Below are 20,172 nucleotides of genomic sequence, written 5' to 3' on the forward strand. Positions count from 1 at the left end.
AATATAGGGTTGCCATAAGCTGTTAACCTCATTCTCATGAAACTTTTTTTTCACGAAAGGGGGCAATATTTTTTATGCAATTTTATCCAGCCGTATTGTCACAATTTTTATTTTATGAACGTGCTTGTGACCCAACAAAGTTACAGTCAAGTGGAAATTTCAATAAAGCCGAATTACCCAGGGCAAGGAAAAAATTTCATCCAACTTTTATCTCAAGATGAGGAACTTTTGAGAGTATTTATGCTTGCAACTAATTTTTGTATTACGAATTTGCAACTCGTACGTTTAGGACGACAGCACCCGGGATATCCCCTTCGACAACTTCCGCGATTGTTCAGGATGAGGAGCTCATTTATGGAATACAATGACAGGAAAATAAAGTATTATTTTTTATGAACGAACAATGGGCACTAATGTATTGCACTAATTATTCGTTTTTAGACGTATATAATTGATCTTCAATGCATGAGAATAGTAGTCTCCCCTTAAATCAATGTGATAGGTACACAGAGTGGACCCGCGATTGAACCTTTCACCTTCCAGCCCTAACTCCCAGAATTAATCGAAATTCACCCAGTGAAACAGCACAAATCCCCTCCCCCCCAAACCGAGTCCCCCAATTCATCCCCAAGATGCTCAATGACAAATGTCAAACTGGTCAAAGTGCTCTTCGGCCATGCATCTTCTGAATCTGCTCGTGGCTAGAAACAAAGTTGGTCCAACCGCAGATCTCAGCGGCGAATTAAACTTGGTACGAAGACGAAGACCCCCCGAGCTAGTTCACCCACTAAATTTAATTATTAACGAAAGCCCTCACTACGGTTGAATATACCCCGCAGCTATGAGACTTGGTCCTGGAACTGAGGAGAGTCTGCAAGCCCGCCTACGAGACTTGTTTTAAAACTACCCCAGGTCTTGCACATGTAGCTTATGTCAACAAAATGTTAAATGGTCAGAGACCACGTAACCGAGGCATAATTCTTCTCCTCAGTTGAATCCCAACAGTGTCGGTGAAGAACAAATATAGGTCGTGTGCCCAAGTAATTCTAATTTACATGGCTTGTAAAGTCTGCACATGAACGCATCCATTTTTTCCCCCCTGGCTTTCAAAGTTTTTTGTCTGGCGCGTCCTCACTTAACGGCTGGCCCTTTGGTGCATCACGCGACGTTGCTGTAATTAACTCCAAGAATAGTTGGATAATAACAATAATAACCAGAGGTTAATTGTGCGAAAGATGAGGGTTTATACCTTGAGCGCCATGATATACAGGGCCATTGTTGAGGGATCAAAAAACCTAGCCTCATTACTCTCCGTTTCCCCCGGCGGAGGATTTAGCATAATGAAAAAATATACTCGTCCTGAAAATACCGAAAATCCTTGGACGGGATATACTGTTTTTCATCCGCTCGTTTTGCTTTTTGCAGGTCGATGATGCGGTCAATGAGCTCGAGGGAATCGATCTTACTGATCCGGATCTTCACAAAGCTGCAACGAAAATACAAGCGAGCTTCCGGGGTCACAAGGTGCGCCAGGAAGTACCCGAGGCTCCCATCAAGAAGTAAAGGGGGTGCGGGACGATGTGAGAAGTAGCTGTGAGCCAAGGGCATAGGACAAGACAGAGTAGTAAAAACGGAATGAAGCGCTGGACTTGATATCACATTTTTTAAAAGTTATTTTTCCTCCCGTCTGTTTCATTTTATGGCCTCACACGAGTGATCGTAGAGACTGTCACAGGGATTGGGGTAAATCTGGTTGAGTTATTGAGTAGCGCTTGGGTGTCTAATCCCGAGAAGAACACGGTTGAATGAATACTGCGATCATTGGAATGGGGCGGATTTTCCTTTTGTCTCCTACGGTTAAATGCCTCTGTCAAGAACACCGAAAGTCGTGAACCACTTCTGCCTCACTGTAATTACGGCTGAGAAATTCTTGTATCTCATGCCAACAATTACAGAGAATAATTCAGTTTAAAATTATGAAGATGAAGAAACTCAATTTTATTCGAATTTTAATGTACTCGAGTCTATATAGCATCTCAAATTATTGAAGCCTACCTTCTCCACCGTTCATTCACAAATTGCCATTAGTGAGGACGGGAAGGTCCGTAGATTTTGAAAATGAATGAAAAACGGTTAAATAGATGATACAAGGATACCTTAATGAAAATCTTTTTAATACACGAATATTTGTAGATGGTACACTGTAAGAACTGAAAGCAATTTTGAATAGGACAAAAGAACATGTGAATTACAGACATGGTTGGAGAGGTGCAACAATGATGTAATTATTCATGCTTTGGAATTTGGGACAAATTGGTTTTGTGAACATGCTGGATGGTTGAGATAGTTCAACTTTTGTGATGAAGAAACACGAGGTCCACGCCTACGGTCTCCCTATCATTTTTGTGCACAAACGTCTGAACGGGGCTTAAAACGTTGGACTCCATCTTTGCCGAGTGATTTAATCTAGACTAAAATCTACCTTTAAATACAAAAAAAAAGACAAAAATGATATACCTATGTATGATAAACAAAAACAAAATGCAAAATAATGGGAACTTGCAGCATTTGATAATCATTTGAAAGTTGTATACTGATTTTTTTGTTTTTAGTACTCTTTGTGTTTTTCACATGTTTCTAATGAAAATCACAGTCGTGAAAACTTTTACCCAAATTGCAGATTTTGATGCTGCATTGAGACTTTTGACTCTCGATCACAATTGTAATTCCAAAATACTTCAGAATCGAACATACTTTTAGATAATAAATCACTATTCATTATGAAGATGAAGAAAAACAACAAGCATGCTCTCAAACCCCATCCGGATGTACGCAGTAGCATAGAAATGTATTAAATCATTATAATTGTCGCAGATATCAAAAGGAATTAATTAATTAATTTGCGCATCTTTTAGGCACATCGATAATTTTGTTATTTCAATGATCAAAAAAACGATATTTTTCAGCGGTAGATCTCCACCATAGATTGTAACCAACCAAAATGCTTGCAAATTCTCGATTCGAGTGGTTACGTAGATCGTGTATGTGCTAGTGATGAAGATAAAAAGGAAAATGAAAAACTTATAAATTGCAATTACCGAAATTCTAGTCTATTTGCTTTGCTAGCGGCGAGTTGGTAGACGGTGTTTTTAGCAGGCCTAAAAACTTTATGTGATTCTGTGTGAGTTATTGCTTTGATTATTTCAGTCACCACGATAGTAAATGACTAAATTATTCCTAGTTGATAACATGAATTCCAAAGTGAAGTACGATTAACATTAATATACTTTAAAATTACAATGAATAATGGAAATATAACATTAAGTTACTAATTCGAATCATCATGCACCACGTTTGTAGATAATAAATGATATATGTTCCGTTTTTATTTCAATGAAACAGAAAAACAACACCATTATCAGATACGTTGAAATGTCAATTGACCTAATACTCGATTCTACTCGGTAGATTCCAGGATATGCTTTTAGGCGACTAATGAAGATTTCAGAAATAGATTAGTGTGATCATAGAAAATGTATCGTTTATCCACTTCCCAGAAATGTTCCGTCAAAAATCGGTGGAACAATGTTCACGAGATCAATATCGATCATTTCAGACATGCAGAAATTGATTAAAAAAAACCCACGAGATACAATTATATAATTTAACACACGTAAATGATAAGTTCAAAGTTCATTACGAATACTTTTGAATAATTCAGTGGAACAAATGGTTTTTCACGGAGTGGAAAATAAATACCAACAAAAACGGATATTTTTGCAGTGTGTGAGAACGAGACAGACATTTTCTAAGATGATGCTACTTTACTCATCGAGAATCGAGTTTACTGTGCACACTGTGCTGAGCTGAAATGGCCGAACTATTATAACATAAGTGAAAGACAAAAAGGGAGAACACAAGAAATTGTAATGTTGAAGAACAGAAACAAATACCATGTATGTAATCTGTTTGATTTAAAATAAATATTCACTAAACGTATGATTGATTATTTTATTACGCCCCCTGCTGAACCTCTGACATGACCGTTCAGTCACTTATTAATTGGAATAATGCTTTGTCGTGTTTAAGATTGCTATAAAGATAAAATTACATATTGTAACTTGAAAATAATAGTTATATATTGAAAGCTCGTAATTTTGTGCGAAAGAAAATCATCGATTTTGATAACTCGAATTATATATTTCAAGGTAACAAATTCGTCATTCTTGATTAAATAATAATATCATCTAAATAGCAAAAATATTACAAGTTTCTGACCCTCATGACCCTTGTGATCCTTAATTTTGGAGTCTTAATTTCGCGTATTTAATTTTTATCATCAGAAGTCGATTTGGATTTTTATAATATCGAGATATTCCACGAGTCAAATTAAAGCTCTGTATACATAGATGGCGTGAGGGACTTCCTGCGATCAATATGGCTCTTTGGTACAGTTCACTGCTCCATTCGTAACTGGATTTATCAATACATATATGTGCACAGTGTTTACATTGTAGGATGTGTGAACTATAGAGATGGATTAGAATGGGATTTATTTGTGTCTCATTGGAGGGTTCAATTGATCAGTAATACTGTCTGGTTCTACGCAGGACATTTGGCTCGTGGGATTAATTGGAATTAATAATTAATTGGGGGGATTAAGATGGTGCAGATGAATTGAATTGTTACCATGGGAAAGCAGTATCATTGCGATTATTGTGACAGATCGTTCAAGGATAATGCGGAAGTGAGGAAGAAGCATTTATCTAGTTTGCAGCATGCCAAGAATCATGCCGAGCATTACCGACAGTTTAAAGGTTAGTTTTATTATAGGGGGGATTGGAAGATTGCTTGAACCGTTGAGGGGAATGTTAGATTGTTGAAGAAATTGAGCTTTCGGTCATACTGTCGATTTAAAAGGAAATTATTGTGAAATTTCAAAGTTCAGGGTGAATGCAAGTGAATTCGCACAGATTCGAGTACAAATAAGGTGAAGGTTCTACAACTTTCTCGTTTTTTCAATTAATTTCAAATTCAAGAAAACATCTGTTTGAATTTTCCAAACTTTCCCTAATTTTCATTGAATGATTAAACTGAAATTCATAGTTCCCATCGATTTTCTCATAAAATTACGATAAAACATTGGAAAATCTCGTCATCTGAATTCAATGACGAGATTTCCTCCAATTTTAGCGAATATTTCATTTTCTTGGACGTCAGCCAATCAGAGCGCAGTATACGAGCCCATGAAGTACAATTTCGATAGTTATCTTTTAGATATACAAAAAAACTGTCCTATGTCTGTGCAAAATGTTATCTTTGGGTAAGACGATCGTTTTGATGACTTTTTGATAACTTTATGGTATCGCTTTGACTATCTTCCAAAAGATGACATCTTGCGCAGACGTAAGACAGTTTTTTTGTATTTTTAAAAGATAACTATCGAAATTGTGCTCTTGGGAGGTTATCTACAATTTTTTCCGGAAGTACTGCACTCCGATCGGCCAACTTCCGGGTAAAAGAAATATTCCAACAAATACCATGCGCGCTCCAAAATTATCGGTTATTTTCCTCAAATGTCGCTGCACAGAAAAAACATGTTAAATTTTTCAGACAAACTTCACACATTCTTTCCTATCCGTCGAAGTTATCGGAAAATAACCGATAATTTTGGAGCACTCGTGGTATTATTACTGAAAATTTCCGCACTCGACTCGGAAAGTACGCAAGACGGTTGTAAAATATAGTGCTGCAAGAATATGTCATATTCCGACATGAAAATTTCATACCAATAGCTATAACTTGATGTTATTCAAGCCTCAGGAAATCGAATAAATTGCAGAGTAGCTCAATCCTTTATCATTCTCAAAGGATAATAGCCTTCTGTTATGATGTTAATGTGAAATAGAACGATAGAAGTCGCACGCGATGATTCTTTTATAATATTTCGACTCGTCCGACAGCCCCTGAAGATATTTTGAGAGAGGAATCAGCGAAAATATCATGCAAGAAAATAACTTCAGAGAATGGATGTCCATTCGGAACTAGCTGCAGGTTCTCACACTACACTGCTCCGATGATGTGGGAACTCCAGAGAATCGGTAATCATTATAACCAAATTATTTTTGTCATTCCGGCCGTAGGGACTAAAAAAACTTTTCTAGCTCATATGATTGCAAGCCTCGCCTTCGGCGAAATCCGCTATTTTAACACTCCGTTGATCGCAATATATTCCTCATATATGAGCTCCACCTCAGAGTTCAACAATATTTTAAATAACATTGTTGTCAAGCCGCACCAAAAATGGGAAAACATTTTGAAGTATACAGAACTCTTAGAAAAGAACATTTTGACAAAAAAAAAATTCTGATGTAATATACCCTTTTTAGATTGAGATACCACGAGCTGTCCCATATTGCAAGACAGTGGGGCGTTGAATTTCTCAAAAAATTCCTCAATGTTAGACTGGAACAAACAGTTAACGATAATATATACTCCGAATTTGATTGTTGAATTGTCTTTAGATTTTTTTATGGATCGTTACACAAATTTGCGACCAATGGAGTGTCAAATATTCTTCCAATTACTCCACATCACCTGAACGACTTCAATAATGATTCCAGTATCGTTGAAGCATCAGAAAGAGCTGGAGAAATTCTCATCAAACATTCCGAATCCAACGGAAATCATCGACGAATTTTTCCAAGATCCCCTGACCTCCACCGTAACCGAGAGCACTGATCAGCCCATCTGGAATATTCCCGCTGAACTGAAAAGCTGGCCGAATCTGCCGCCATCGTTGTGGCCAATCACTCCGGCCATTGTAACGGATTCAAATTTTCCGAAATGGGGCTGACAACCTCTCCCACAAACACCTCCAAGGTATCGAAGCATAACTCAGATAAATGTTTCATATTTTTCAAAATACAGAGAAAGAATAAATGAGCAAAATCGTCAAATAAATCGTTAATGTTTTATATTTTTCGAACTAGAGAAAAAGAATAAATAGTTTTACTCACATGATCAAATGGTCGTTTCTACAGATGCATATGCGTCAAATGACCCGTCATATGACGGCTGTCACGATTCCCCTCCTTCCTTCTAAAAACGTCACAAGTTACCAAGAAAAAATGGCGGTCATTTTCCCTCTGTATAGACGAAACTTTGTTTTCTCATTGCTGCTACGTTCATCTCCTGCCAAAATGTCTTTCCGTTTAAATTTAACCAACAAAAAGTCTTCGTTTTCTTGTGAACGGAAAAAGGAACAGTTCGGCACTCGTTGAACGTAACATAACTGGTAAAAAATATAGTTCAGACACATGTGCGATGGGGATTTTCGAACTCGGGTGATTGGCACCACCTTCTAGTTGCGAAAAACTCGTCACACTAGCATCGAAATACACGTGGGTCCTGATAGAGGGATTCCAGTCGGTTTAATAATAAATATGTAAACACCTGGATACGAGCATGTGCACACAGGGTCACACACTCATACTACCCCTGACGTCACAATCACACGAAGGGGCGAAGGCGCTGTTGGGTCTCACCTCCGCCCCGTACACAAGGACGACTGAACTGACCTGAAGAGGGTTACTACAGAGGGATGCAGTGGCATCCTCCGGGGGACGTAGACGCCAACAGACAAATAATAATAATAATAATAATTTTATTTCCTTTTCGTACAAAAATTTCTTCCTACGTACATTCAACGAACACACTATATTACACCAGTCTTCAGAGTCTTTTCGTGGATTTTGCATTATCAATTGTAACAAATCACAGCAGCATGGGGCTTCTAACTCCACTAGGGCCCCCGTGTTCGTCTTGATAACCTTCCTGCGTCTTCCCAGAAGTCTCTGGCGCCAACAGACAAATATTCATCCGTCATCCTGACATTATTATTATTACTGTATCGAGTCACGGAAATATGTGGACATTTGTTAAACCCCAACCGGTGTTTCTAGAGTGTTTTACAAATGAATGTTTATTGAAGAAATTGGAGCGAATAGAATAATGAATAAAAGATACAAAAGAAGTGATACGTCTGCAGACTAGGAACGAGGATAAAAGAATAACGAGTAAGAAAGAGGCGATCGTACATGAAGATAGTTGAGAGGGAGGAAAAGAACAAATACGAACAAATAAATAATAACAATGCTATTATTTTATCTACGACCGTCATAAATTGGAAAGCAGTTGCGTCACCGTGTTTACAAATTATCTGTGACCATTTGCAGTTCGAAAATTTCTGCGTCACGTGACGGTCATTTTCGGTCATATGACTGGGTCTCAAAAATGACGGTCATTTAGCGTCTAGTAATTTCCCTCCGAAATCGCTCGTGTACGACATCTACCAAGAAAACCATGAAATTCTACATCCTTCCTCGGCTACCTCCGCAGCTGGTCGGTAATTTTCGTGCTCTACCATCTGCCCCTTCTAACCGTCATTCGGGAGATCAGGCGGCGCATACAACAAAACTACTCTATAGTACCACGGAATCCGTTGCCCCGATCGCTTGGCACAAACCAAATTCTTTTCAACGTCATCGGTACTTGTGCAAAACAATAACAATACCACAATAACTCGACAATAAATAGATGAGATAGTTTGAGTGTGATATCATCACAAGAACTATGAAGTTGACCCGCGGAAATGACGCATTTTTGAACGTGTGCCGCGTAAACCGCGTGACGGGTGTTTGAAGGTTGCAAATCGGAGTTTTCTGTTGGACGCCGGTACGAAACGGAGCGAGATTACTCCTGGTCCTCTCTGCACCAGTCCAATCCTACTGGTGAGTTACTTAACTCCTTCTTGCAATTTGACTCTCGTTTATTACTCACTGCATTCAAACGCGAGTTGTGCATTTTTTTTCCGCACGCGGATTCAGTGGTTGGCGTCTGCGAGGTCCAACACTTTGACACGTGATCGATCAATCGTGCGCCACGCTTCGGACGAAAAAATGATCGAAGGCATTCATTTGTTCCCTCGATTCTTATCCAATCCTTCGTTTTATCGCTCGATATGAATTAGCGAGGGTATCGAGAATACGAGGATAACGGATGAATACGAAATTTGATTAAACTCCGGGAATAACCGCGCATTGATAACAGAAAATTGCTCGGGATTATGTATCATTTGATTACGATTCGTGACGCCAAATGAGAGTGGATTACGTGGGTTTATGTATCATATGTAATTTAGTTATGGATTGTGAAAATGAGGACGTAATTGGCACAGTTGGAAAATAAAGTCAATCAATTTCACTTTCAAGTGTATTGGAGTTGTGAAGTTGAGTCAATAAAAAGTTATTTATGCGGAAAGGGAATTTTAGGTCACCGTTTGAATCGACGCGGCGGGGGATGGCTGGGGGAACTGTGTTTGAACTGTAAATGAATCAGTGTACAATCGTCAATAGAAATATCGTATCATCGTTGCCATCATCATTTCGTATTTAATGAACATCGATTGATACACGATAATCCGATTAAAAATTGAATGCCTGATATGGACAATAATCAGACAAATAATCGAGTTGATTAGCGTTTAATCCGTTTATGATGTATTGAAACCATGCGAGAGTAATTTTGCGCAATAATTTGTCTATATTCGAAACAGCTGCGCGTCCCAGCGACAATGCAATTCCGTTCAATGCCGAAGAGATCGCAACCGGTCTGCGAATACCGGCGGGAGGGGGGACGCAGCGAACCCCTATGGATCCTCAATGCTGGGATTCTGCTCTGGTTAGGCCATTTTTCCGCACAACAATCGTCGATCCTTGACCCCCTCCAACAAAAATTGTGAAAGGGCGGATAGAATCCTGGATGAGTCATGAATTTACGATGCCAGAGTGAGCAATGGCTCCGCGATAATTTTGGAATATTTGTTATTTACCGGTTTATTTACCTGACGCTCAACCTCGGCCCATTGACTAAATAAATATTGACTCGAGAATATTTTTTCTCTTCTTCATTTATTCTATGGGAATCGTAATGGCACGTGGTTAACCTGGAGGCATCACAATTTATTGTAAAATATCGTTTAGTTCTGCATCCAATGGTTGAACTTGAACTGTGATTTCCGGGGCGTTACCTCGGCATCGCCAAAGGCACACACGAGCTCGAGCCAGTTCTATAACTGAAGGTTTCACCCTACCCATGCTTTTTTATTTACGATACAATGAAAATGCGAGGGTATCGCAGTCTCATAGATCTGGTTGAATGTTTGAATTTTTTGTGATGATAAGAACATTTCAATGTTTTTTCAACGAGATTCAAGTGGCCTTTGTGGATTCAAGCGTCACATGCATTCCTCAGTCAGCACGTCATTACCGGAATTGAATCGTTATCGAGTGATGAAGAGCTTTCTTTCATAAGAGAGAAAGAGATTAGACTTCGTTATTTGAGAGTGAATGACAGTTTTTGTATTGAAGTGCGTTTTGTGAATGGAACTGATATTGACTTCATTCACTTTATTTTTTAAACAGGGGGACCTGAGTACGAACGATTTGACTCAAAACTTATGCAAAAATTCCTCGGAACACTTTTTTATGAAATTTGGGAAATTTCAGTTGAAATTTCTTCGCAATTGCGAATTTTAATCATTCATCTTGTGAATTGAACGTTATATTCAATGAAAATTTTAATTGATTGATAATTAAAGGAAATAAAAATGTAAATAAAAAAAAATGTCACGATTTTCAATCATTTTCATTGCGGTATGAACGCACAAATTTCTCACTGTTAAAAATTTCAAAATGTTCGACTCAAAATTTCAAAAGTAATTCTCCGCCAGTGAAATATAAACGAGATCCCGAAAACATTCTCACCATGAGCTAGACATTCTAAAAAAATCCAGACAATTTCGCCTCGACATTTCCAGCCGCACAGAGCCACCCTAAAAGACACAGTCGCATGTGCGATCACATGTGTCCAACTTTTAGCCGATAAAAAAAGCCACCCAGTCTACCCTGGCAATTTAACATCATTTATTTTGATTGCCTTTATGCGGGCGCCTTACGTCACGCGATTTCTCTACACAGCGAATGGTAAACGCGTTGCTCACAAGTTGTCGTCTGCTAAGCATCGAGTTTTATGGAGCAAACACTTGTGCTCCAAGTGCCATTGATAAATTTCACGGATAATGTCATCTTTATTGATTTCACTCTATCATTTTTTGCTGTTCCTTCTGCTCTCCGGTTGAACGGCTCTGAGTCATATGAGCCCTAATGGACATTTCATTCGTCTTGACTTCTACGGGCCTCGACAATCCCCGTCGCTGTCTCTCCGAATTATCTGAAATCTGTCGGGAAATATTCCCTTGTCCTCTCTCCTGTCTTTCTTTTTCCCTCTATCGACTTTGAAACCGGTAAGAAGACACGGATTAATGTGAGGGAAAAAAAGCGAAGGCTCAGAGAGGGAGGAGGAAAAAGTGGACAAGGATACTGGATGGGAGGACTTGTTTGTATTTTTCATGAATCTACGTCATCGCACGATATGCTGTGGGTATTTGCGGGTCTCCAACACGAGACATGTGCAAGATGTGTCATTTAGCATGTGAAGACGCCTACAGTGAAATAAAATGGTTTTTTCTCGGTGTAAGTATGTGTGGTACGACGTGTAGGCATACTACGCTCGTATCGCATTAGTTTCGTACATCGTGAAAGTTGTTCTTATTGAGACAAGTGCTGAAGCAGTGTGAAAATCAAAGCATTTGAATGTTATCAGTTTTCGGAGAGGAATCCTTTTATTCAAAGGAAAATTCAATTTTTCTCGCGAAGTCTGCATTCACCGAAGGATTTATTCATTCCAAACAAATTTGTTTAAAAGTCAACATGGAGAGACTGAATGCAAATCTCGGGCCCGTGTTTAATTAATTTTTTTCAGTGTTCTACACAATGTGGTAATAAAATCTCGTTAAGAATGCATGTCTTATTCCTCAATCATTGAATTTATGCCGCCTCCATCGAAAGATTTACAAGATCTGGCGAGCAAAGTTATTTGAGGCAAGAATTTAAATTTATATCATGTGTGGAAATCGCGGGCATTTGTTTATTCATTTACTTGCTTGCTTGTTTATTTATTTATTTAGTATCAAACATTCACCGGCGCAAAGTCAATTGATCGGGAGATGATTTTTTGTGAGGAAAATTCAATCACTGCTGTCAGCGCCGCAAGAAAATTCCTCATTCTCCGTAATGAACTGAACAAAAAACTCGTTAATGCATTTCTTATCTGGCAATAATCTGAAACCATTGAATAACTTCCAGACACTTTTGTTTCCTCTTCATTATTCATTACCAACTCAACGCGAACAAAAAAAAACCCCGATTGCCCAAGAATGCAAGGCCCCAGCCTCGTCATTAACTCGCTCACACAAACACGTACGTGGAATTCAAAAAAAATTATGGAGTAAACGTAAAGACCGGTAGTTGAAAGGTGACTCATTTAAACGTGAAAATTCGAATGGGAAAAAAATCAGTGGAGAAAGAATCATGTGCGTGTACCGTTGATAGTCCAGGAGATTTCGAGCTTCAGACACCTTAAATCGAAGCCCCCGGAGCAGGTATAAAGGCGCAGGGCCCCGGAGATTTCCAGTCCCCGCCTGTGCTCACGATCAGTGAACCCAAAAAAAATGAAAAACAAATTCTTCATTATTCGATCCCTTCGGCCGATACTCCATAACACAAACCACGCCATTTATAACCTGCATTCTCATCTTCATTATCTATCGCGTGTATCAGTGCGAGTGGTTGACTGGTATGAGACTATTAAAATACAAAATAATCGAGAGATGTGGCCAATTACGAGGCGATCAGATGATCGTTAATGCCATGCGTATATCCGATTTTATTTCTCGTGTGATTTTTCGTCTCATTCGCGGGTTTTTTCATTGATTTTTTACCTGCTGAAAAGACGAATCGGCGAGTCAAGGCAGCGGAGGTACACTCTGAAACGTACCTCAAGGTCGTCTCTCTTTTCGTTCTGGTTTATCGTCTGTCGCGCAAATTATTACGCAATTCTCAAGGTGTATTGCCTGTGTATTGGTGATATGTATATTCAGTGGCACTCGTAAAACGTAGGACGATGGTTTACAGCCGAACTGAAGAGACTAGGACACACGGAACGAAGAAGAACAGAACGCGAACAGAAGTTTTCTCCAAAGTTGTGGGTATAGCCATTCGAGAAACGATAAGTCCGTTTATTACTATAAACGTATGGTTCTTTGGGTTGAGTGCAGAGGGGTGGGGGCAACTTGCCTGAGGAATCTTGCCGGTTTTTTACACTTAAGCCTGCTCGCGCGCCCCGCGCGACTCTCGACCACACGCCGGCATGGCTACGGAAATTACAAGGTGCCACACAGCAGAAATCACCCACTGGAGAACGATGCTGCCCTATGGCCAATCTTCGAAAAATCTCACGGAGATGTTCACTGGGATTTCTTTTCGCTCAGTCATTTATTATTTCCAATGACTCATTCCTCTTTTTATTTTCGGGACTTGTCCTGTGTTAATTCCTCTAGGAGTTTCGGAAATTTATTGAATTTATATATAAATCGTCATGTCAAGTTACAGAGTAAAAGTAAGAGGTGCTATAATAAAGGGGGCTAAATTGTTGATGACATAGGGGGGGGGGAAGAGGGTTCATGGGAGATCTGATACGTGATATTATAAAACTCTATATAGTACATAGGGAAATCTTTATATTTATATATCTTTCTATGAATATTTATAACATTATTTTAAGAAGAAGTTGGGAGTTCAAAAGGCTTGTGAAGATGTAAAATAAAGAAAACTTTTGTAGCATCAATGAAATAAATGAAATTGAAAAAAATATATATATAAATCGTCATGTTTGAGGACTCAAGTGGATTTTGAATCAGCTGCCGATTCTTCTCTTTCTAAATTCTCATTGGAAATTCTGTCTATGGTATCAAATGCTAATGCATTTTTGTAACTCCAGGTTCATGACATTTTTAATTCGTCCCGTCATCGATCCGATCGGTATCACATTACGTACTGTCGGCAGTCCACCAGTGCCATTTATGGAATGCCAAGACCAAGATCTAGTTACCCCTGGGCCACATACAGCGAAACACTACAAATCTCGTGATCGAACACCGCAGCCTGCCTTACGGTCGTCGCATATTAATTCCTCAGGTTTTTCCCTCTTCTTTTCTGTATTCCATTTCCTTCCGTTTCCCTCTCGCTGATGAAATCCATTCATGCGTGGAGACTTCTGATACTTCAGAGTCCTGGCATAACCTCCCCTTGAATTTATTTATGCCTTCATTTGCGTTATTTCTTCGTTGACGAATATCGCACTCAATGTAAATTTCCCGATTTTCCGAAAAATAAAACTGGAAAACCATCACCCAACTCTCCGTGTTTGTGAAGCCGATGACTCGACGCAAATACGTAACTCTATCATAAAATCGCGTTATCTCCGTCCAAAGTCTCCCCAGTGCGATTCGCCCAAGCCGCAGGCATTCCGCAAGTAAACTCGCCTTATCTACTCCGCTTTTCGCTCTCGTTGATATCAGATTCATACCTGCGGCTCGGCAAACTCCGCGGTTTCCTAATTAAAATTCCCGCAAAGCCCCCGAAACACTAGCAAATTCTCAAAGCCCCAGCTCCACCCGATGTCAAAGACCCCAAGCACTCGCAGTCGAAAAATTTATGGCTGAATTCCGCAAACATCGGGACCCCAACACCCCATCAATCCTCTCCCAGCAACAACAATAAATAAATCTTCCAAAAAAACGTGGCAAAATTCGCCGTAGAAAAGAGTTATCAACTTTCCTCTTGGATCAATGCCAGAGTAAACGCACGCAAGGAGAAACGCGAATCGATTGGTGTGACTCTGGGTGGAAGTCACGCGAATGCCTGCATTATTCACCCGGCAATTCCCGGTGAAAATTTCAAAGTCTCGTTTTCCTGAGTTGTGACTCACTCAGTAACGCATACCGAAATTCTAATCCCGTTTCCGAGGCATTTATATATATTGGGGGAGCCGCGAGAGAGTTCAAAGTGACTATCACATCTTGAGGAGAAAGACAACGAGAGGTGATGAAACGAGGGAGGAAAGAAGTGAGAATAAAACGAGTGTCGACGACCCAAGAACTGAGATCATTTACTAGCTTTTCTCATAATGACTGAGCCGTATGAGAGTCACATGTGGGCGTAATGCTGCTAGATGTGGAGCAGCTAAATGTATTCAAAAGAAGCTGAAGAATTAAATACTATCCAGCTTTAAATGTATTCCCCTTGTTTATCTCGCTGCAATGAACAACATCTGCAAGTCCGTTCGTTAAGACCATTTCAAATTCACATATTCCTTGAATTTTTATGCTAATCACTGGTTACCATTACCAGCAATTTACAGAAATTAAAAAAATACAACGATAAGCGTAATAAATTCTGACGATTACGCCAAAGCGTTTGCGTTGTAAATAAAAATGAAAAAGAGGGGGGGGGGAGAGAAAATGGCCGTAGAAACATTAAAAGTACGTGCGGGTATCCCTTCGGGTCGTTACGTGCCAAACACCTGTCTTATCGCTTAGCTACTCGAGCTCGGAGGAGAGGCGTGAAGTACACTGGGTTTAATTCCACTCTTCTGTTAGGCTCTAGACAACGCAGATTGCACTCCGCAGATCCCAGTAATTTTCTCTGGGGTCGCGAGGACTCGGGTTATTCGTTGAGTTATGCACCAGGGAAGCTCTGTCATTTCTATTCCCGTCGGGATATAGCGTCTGGAAATGTCAACTTGGATGTATAAACACCGCAGATGCACTAGCGCCATTCTCACGTCGGGCTCAACTTTGAATAATCACGCGTGCATAATTTTTCTAGAGCTTCCTGGAGGATTTCCTTGGGGAATTCCTGGGAGATGATCCTTCGTAAAACTTTTTCTGTAGGAAATACGGGTTTCCTATAGGATGAGTTTCATGGAAAGGTGTTTATGGAGAACAATGTACAGCAAAAATTGTCCTGAAGATAGGAATTGAAGGGAAAGGTCAGGAAAATTGATTCTCTTATTGTGGATTTTGGTGGACGTCAGGTTAAATTTGAGCTATTCATGCTGGGAAAAATTATGAGTTTTTTTATTAATGATTTAGAAACCCTGTGATGGGTTTATTAGCGAATACACATGAGCTTTATTTTGTGTAATTGAATAACAATTTTCCCCTATCAATTATAATTGTATCTCACATTTTTTCCAAAAAACAGTCATCACAAAACCCTGGGGTCTAATGAAATGAGAATGGGATTGATATGGTAAATAGATAAACAGTATATAGTGATGATTAACTGAAATCATTTCGATATATATCTTCCTGTGCATAATTTGCATTCGGTTTTTTGGAAATATTACTATTTTAATAAAAATTACACAAGCAGTGCCATTAATTTTTTAGATCAAAGGAGGAAATAGTATTTTTCGACACTGTGACGAAGCATATTTTTTGTCACCACGTGAGCGGCTTTTTAGCACGCGCAGCGTGCGAGGCAGCGTGCGTAAACCGAGGCTTCGCGAGTTGAGTGACAAAAAGTTTATTCATACGAAATGATTGCATTATAGAAAGTAGTAGAAATTCTTGGATGGAATAGGCGCTGTGATTCTTCCGAATGTAAACTGTTTATAGTTTTATTCCGTCGGCCATCCGAATCTCTATAAACATCCCTGTTGAAAGAATTCTCACAGAGAATTTCCGGATTCTCCACAGGACCATACTCCAGAGATATTTCATACGTGATTTTTCCTGGCCTCCGCAGCCTCTGGTTTTCTTCTTTATCCACGTTTCTATTTTTCTTTCCTCTTTTTTCTCGCTTTTTTCTCCTACATCTGCCACTGCGGGGAAACGCACCGTTGAAGGCAAGCCCTCGCTGTGATGCTGCCTTGTGCCGAAGATAGTATCAAAGAAACGGAAAGGGACTCGTCGCGTGCCTTCTGTCTTTCGTTTCCTCCAAAATTTACAGAACGAAACGAATAGCGGGGGAAAACGAATGGTTTAATTGCTTCATGTGAAGTTCACTAGATCCGTTTGAGTCTGAGAATGATATTTATGTTATTTTCCTGGAATTCCATGAAGATGAATATTGGTAATTGAATATGTCTGGAGTATTCGAGAAAAAAGTGTCAACTTCTGAGATTTATTCCCTCATTTTTTATTAATAAAACATTGTTTCGAGGAGATTAATGTCTCCTTGGAATTTCAAGTCATTATGTGCTCTAAAATATGATGGATATATCATCTCCCGTGTTGGAAGAAAAATAATACATCCAGCGCACACGAGCATTTGCTACGAAAATGTTTACTTACATCCGCAAATATCTTGATATATTTATAGTTGCAATTCTGTGATAAGACACGCAGTATCTACATGGGGGAAAAATGAAAAAATACCAGAAATCCGTGTAGAGTTAATTTTCACAAGTGTGATAGTGCAATCTCGTCTCCAACAAAGCGGGTCAATGAAATACAAGAGATTGAAGTGAACAGGGGGAAAATGCTTCTAAAACGTCAGGTAGAGTTTATATACAACTCGCAAAAGCAACGTCCGGTGTCACCGCATATAGAACATCCGCCATGTACACATACGCTACATATATAAACGTAAGAAGAGGAGGCGCGAGGTCATGCGTATCCTGCACACGTGGTCGGAGTCTCTTTGGATCCCTTGGCATCTTTTTATTTCTCTTTCTATTTCTCTCAATGTTCCCAATCAGCCTCCGATGTATACGGTCAAATTGACATTAAAAAACATTGTGGAGGCGAGACGAAAAAGGCAAGAGTGGCTAAATACGCCTTCGTTATTTGAAGCGAGGGCGCGTCCCCGGAGAAGGCGAAATGGGAAATCGGAAATTCCTATTTATCTGTAATTATACGTCCACGCGCTGATAGGCGAAAACTGTCTCCTACACGATGAATTGGAATTTCTTATGCACTGTTATAAGAGAATTGAAATTTCACGGACAGTTTAGCAGTAATTTTCAGGAGAGCCATGTTAGAATTTATTTAGGGGGAACGGAATCAGGAAATTTCAAATTTCACTGATTATTCCACCATTTGAGGATTTGAAGCTTTGGGGAGGACTGGGGGTAGAATTATTTCGATGATTTTTGGTTATTTTCATTTAGTAGCAACCTTGCATGAAAAGTTCGAAAAAAATAATCCAACGGAATGACCCGTGTAGTCCAAAATTGTAGACAATTTTTGTCATGTTTTCATGTATATCAAGGATGGGAATAAGTTTTGCAATAAAATCAAGCAAAACTTCCTCCACTCGTTGCTATGCAACAAAAATGTCGAAAAATTTTGAAGCATTCAGGGCATTACGGCTGAAAATTCCATAGAATTTCATTTTTTTAGCAATGGTAAAACGAGAATTGTCTGTTTAAATTTTCAATGAAAATATGAATACTTTATACTCTAATTTTACATCAAAATGACGACTTCAAATTTTACGAAAACTCCGAATTTCACTGAGAATTCCCCAAGTTCCTTGAATTTACAATCGAAAAATGAATATTCTAGGGGAGGGTGGGGCAAAACGGCCCCATTCAATTGTCAATAACTTGTGAATGACATTGTGAAAATTCCCAGTTTCAACTTCATTTTGAAGATAATTTTTCATTCTTCAAAACGAGCTCTAACTCATCCCAATCGGATTATTGAATTGGAAAATATTGACGATTGAAGGGGGGCCGTTTTGCCCCATCCTCCCCTATATCAAATTACGCTGAATTTTTAATTAAATGTATAACCAAGGTTAATTTAAGAACAATTGAACTGAAATTTACAGTTTCCATTGATTTTTTTATCAAATTACGAATTTTCAAAGACAAAATTTCTTGAAATTTCAGTGGAACCGTCATTTGATAAATATATCTGAAAAGTTTATCGGAAATTTCAGTAAAAAATCTTGAACAATGTGGATGAAATTGAATAAGGCCACAGATTTTGGTGGTGGTGCGGTGAAACGGGCCGAGTCGAGTCAATTTCACAACTGTTGAGCCTGTGATCGATATCTTGGTACCTAACGGGAAGAGAGATCAATCGATAAGGAACTTTCTGTGGAGCACAGTGGGTGCTTTAAAAAGGTTTCTATGAAATTTCTCATTATCCATAAAGTTCATTAAAGCAACTCTTACAATGTCCCGACCGATAAGTTGAAAAAAATCCTTCATTTTTTGAAGGAAAGTACGGCCGAAGAAAATACGGTCAGGAGAATTTCTCATTGTTTTCCATGAAGTCCGAGATATCCTCCCAGAACTGGTATTGCCCTGAAATGTTTATACTTCATTTTACACTTCCCTATCCCCCTGTTCAGTTTCCTTCGAAACAGTTGCACATTTCATGAGGGATTATCTCGTACTCAGTTGTATTCACCCTTCAGTCTCCAAGTTTAAGGGTTTCTAAAATACACGAGTTGATTTGTTGTTTTAATCCGTTGGAATTTAATTAAGAAATTAAAAAAAAGAAAAAAAAATATTTCAACAGTCAGTAATAAAATATATACATCAATTTGAATGGACTGTAATCCGTAACAAGTCGTTAGTGCCATCTGGATTATATCGCAGTAAAAGCATGGGCATGAATATTCATAAGATGAAACATGTTGGATTAATCAACATCGTTGACAACTTCTGCATGAAAATTCATGGAAATTTTTTTCAAAAACGTTGAAATTACCAGGCCGCGTGAAAATTCCACTCTTCATTTTTGGAAGTCAAATGAAAGCTCTTCGCTCCACCGATAAAACTTCCTCATAATTCTCCCTAACAAAGGAACATAATAGGGAGTGTATTCGCACGCTCCACGATAAATTTTACCGTGGATCCACGATAGATTCTCACTCACATCTTGTCTGACATCTCTGCTATGAACTCTGGTTTTCAACTCTGGCAGTTCAGTTGGAAACCAGAGTTGTGACAACATTGTCCAGTGGGGTTTAGGAGTGTCCCCTGGTTCAAAACCATCTTTAGATGCCCTATCACGCCATTTCTCGACCCGCTCTTTCATTTGAGCCCAAAAAAACATTCATATCTTGTCTGACATCGCTGCTACAAACTCGGGCCTACAACTCGGGCCTTCAATTGAAGGCCCGAGTTGTAGGCCCGAGTTTGTAGCAGCGATGTCAGACAAGATATGAATGTTTTTTTGAGCTCAAA

General features: G+C 39.1%; 3 protein-coding genes across 4 annotated transcripts in view; all 3 read left to right on the forward strand.

Annotated features, from left to right (window-relative positions):
* LOC107036462 (neuromodulin) overlaps positions 1–3,999 on the forward strand; it is a 54,835-nt gene extending 50,836 nt beyond the window's left edge. The window contains exon 5 of the mRNA XM_015254431.1: positions 1,426–3,999. Coding sequence (XP_015109917.1) covers positions 1,426–1,563 — 138 coding nt within the window. The 3' untranslated portion in view covers positions 1,564–3,999. The remainder of the gene's footprint in view (positions 1–1,425) is intronic.
* Positions 4,000–4,449: 450 nt separating this feature from the next.
* LOC107042534 (zinc finger matrin-type protein 5) lies at positions 4,450–7,023 on the forward strand. Its single transcript, XM_015263633.2, has 3 exons — positions 4,450–4,817; positions 5,964–6,101; positions 6,624–7,023. The coding sequence occupies exons 1-3, from the start codon at positions 4,691–4,693 to the stop codon at positions 6,854–6,856; spliced, it is 498 nt and encodes a 165-aa protein (XP_015119119.1). The 5' UTR covers positions 4,450–4,690; the 3' UTR covers positions 6,857–7,023.
* Positions 7,024–8,504: 1,481 nt separating this feature from the next.
* The window catches only part of LOC107036470 (pleckstrin homology-like domain family B member 1), a 31,006-nt gene continuing 19,338 nt past the window's right edge, over positions 8,505–20,172 (forward strand). For both annotated transcript variants that reach the window (XM_015254448.1, XM_015254458.1), the window contains exon 1: positions 8,505–8,792. The gene's annotated coding sequence lies outside the window, so the exon portion shown is untranslated. The remainder of the gene's footprint in view (positions 8,793–20,172) is intronic.

The sequence above is a fragment of the Diachasma alloeum genome, unplaced genomic scaffold, assembly GCF_001412515.2.
Source record: "Diachasma alloeum isolate Michigan unplaced genomic scaffold, Dall2.0 Dall_scaffold_00176, whole genome shotgun sequence".
Classification (NCBI taxonomy): Eukaryota; Metazoa; Arthropoda; class Insecta; order Hymenoptera; family Braconidae; genus Diachasma; species Diachasma alloeum.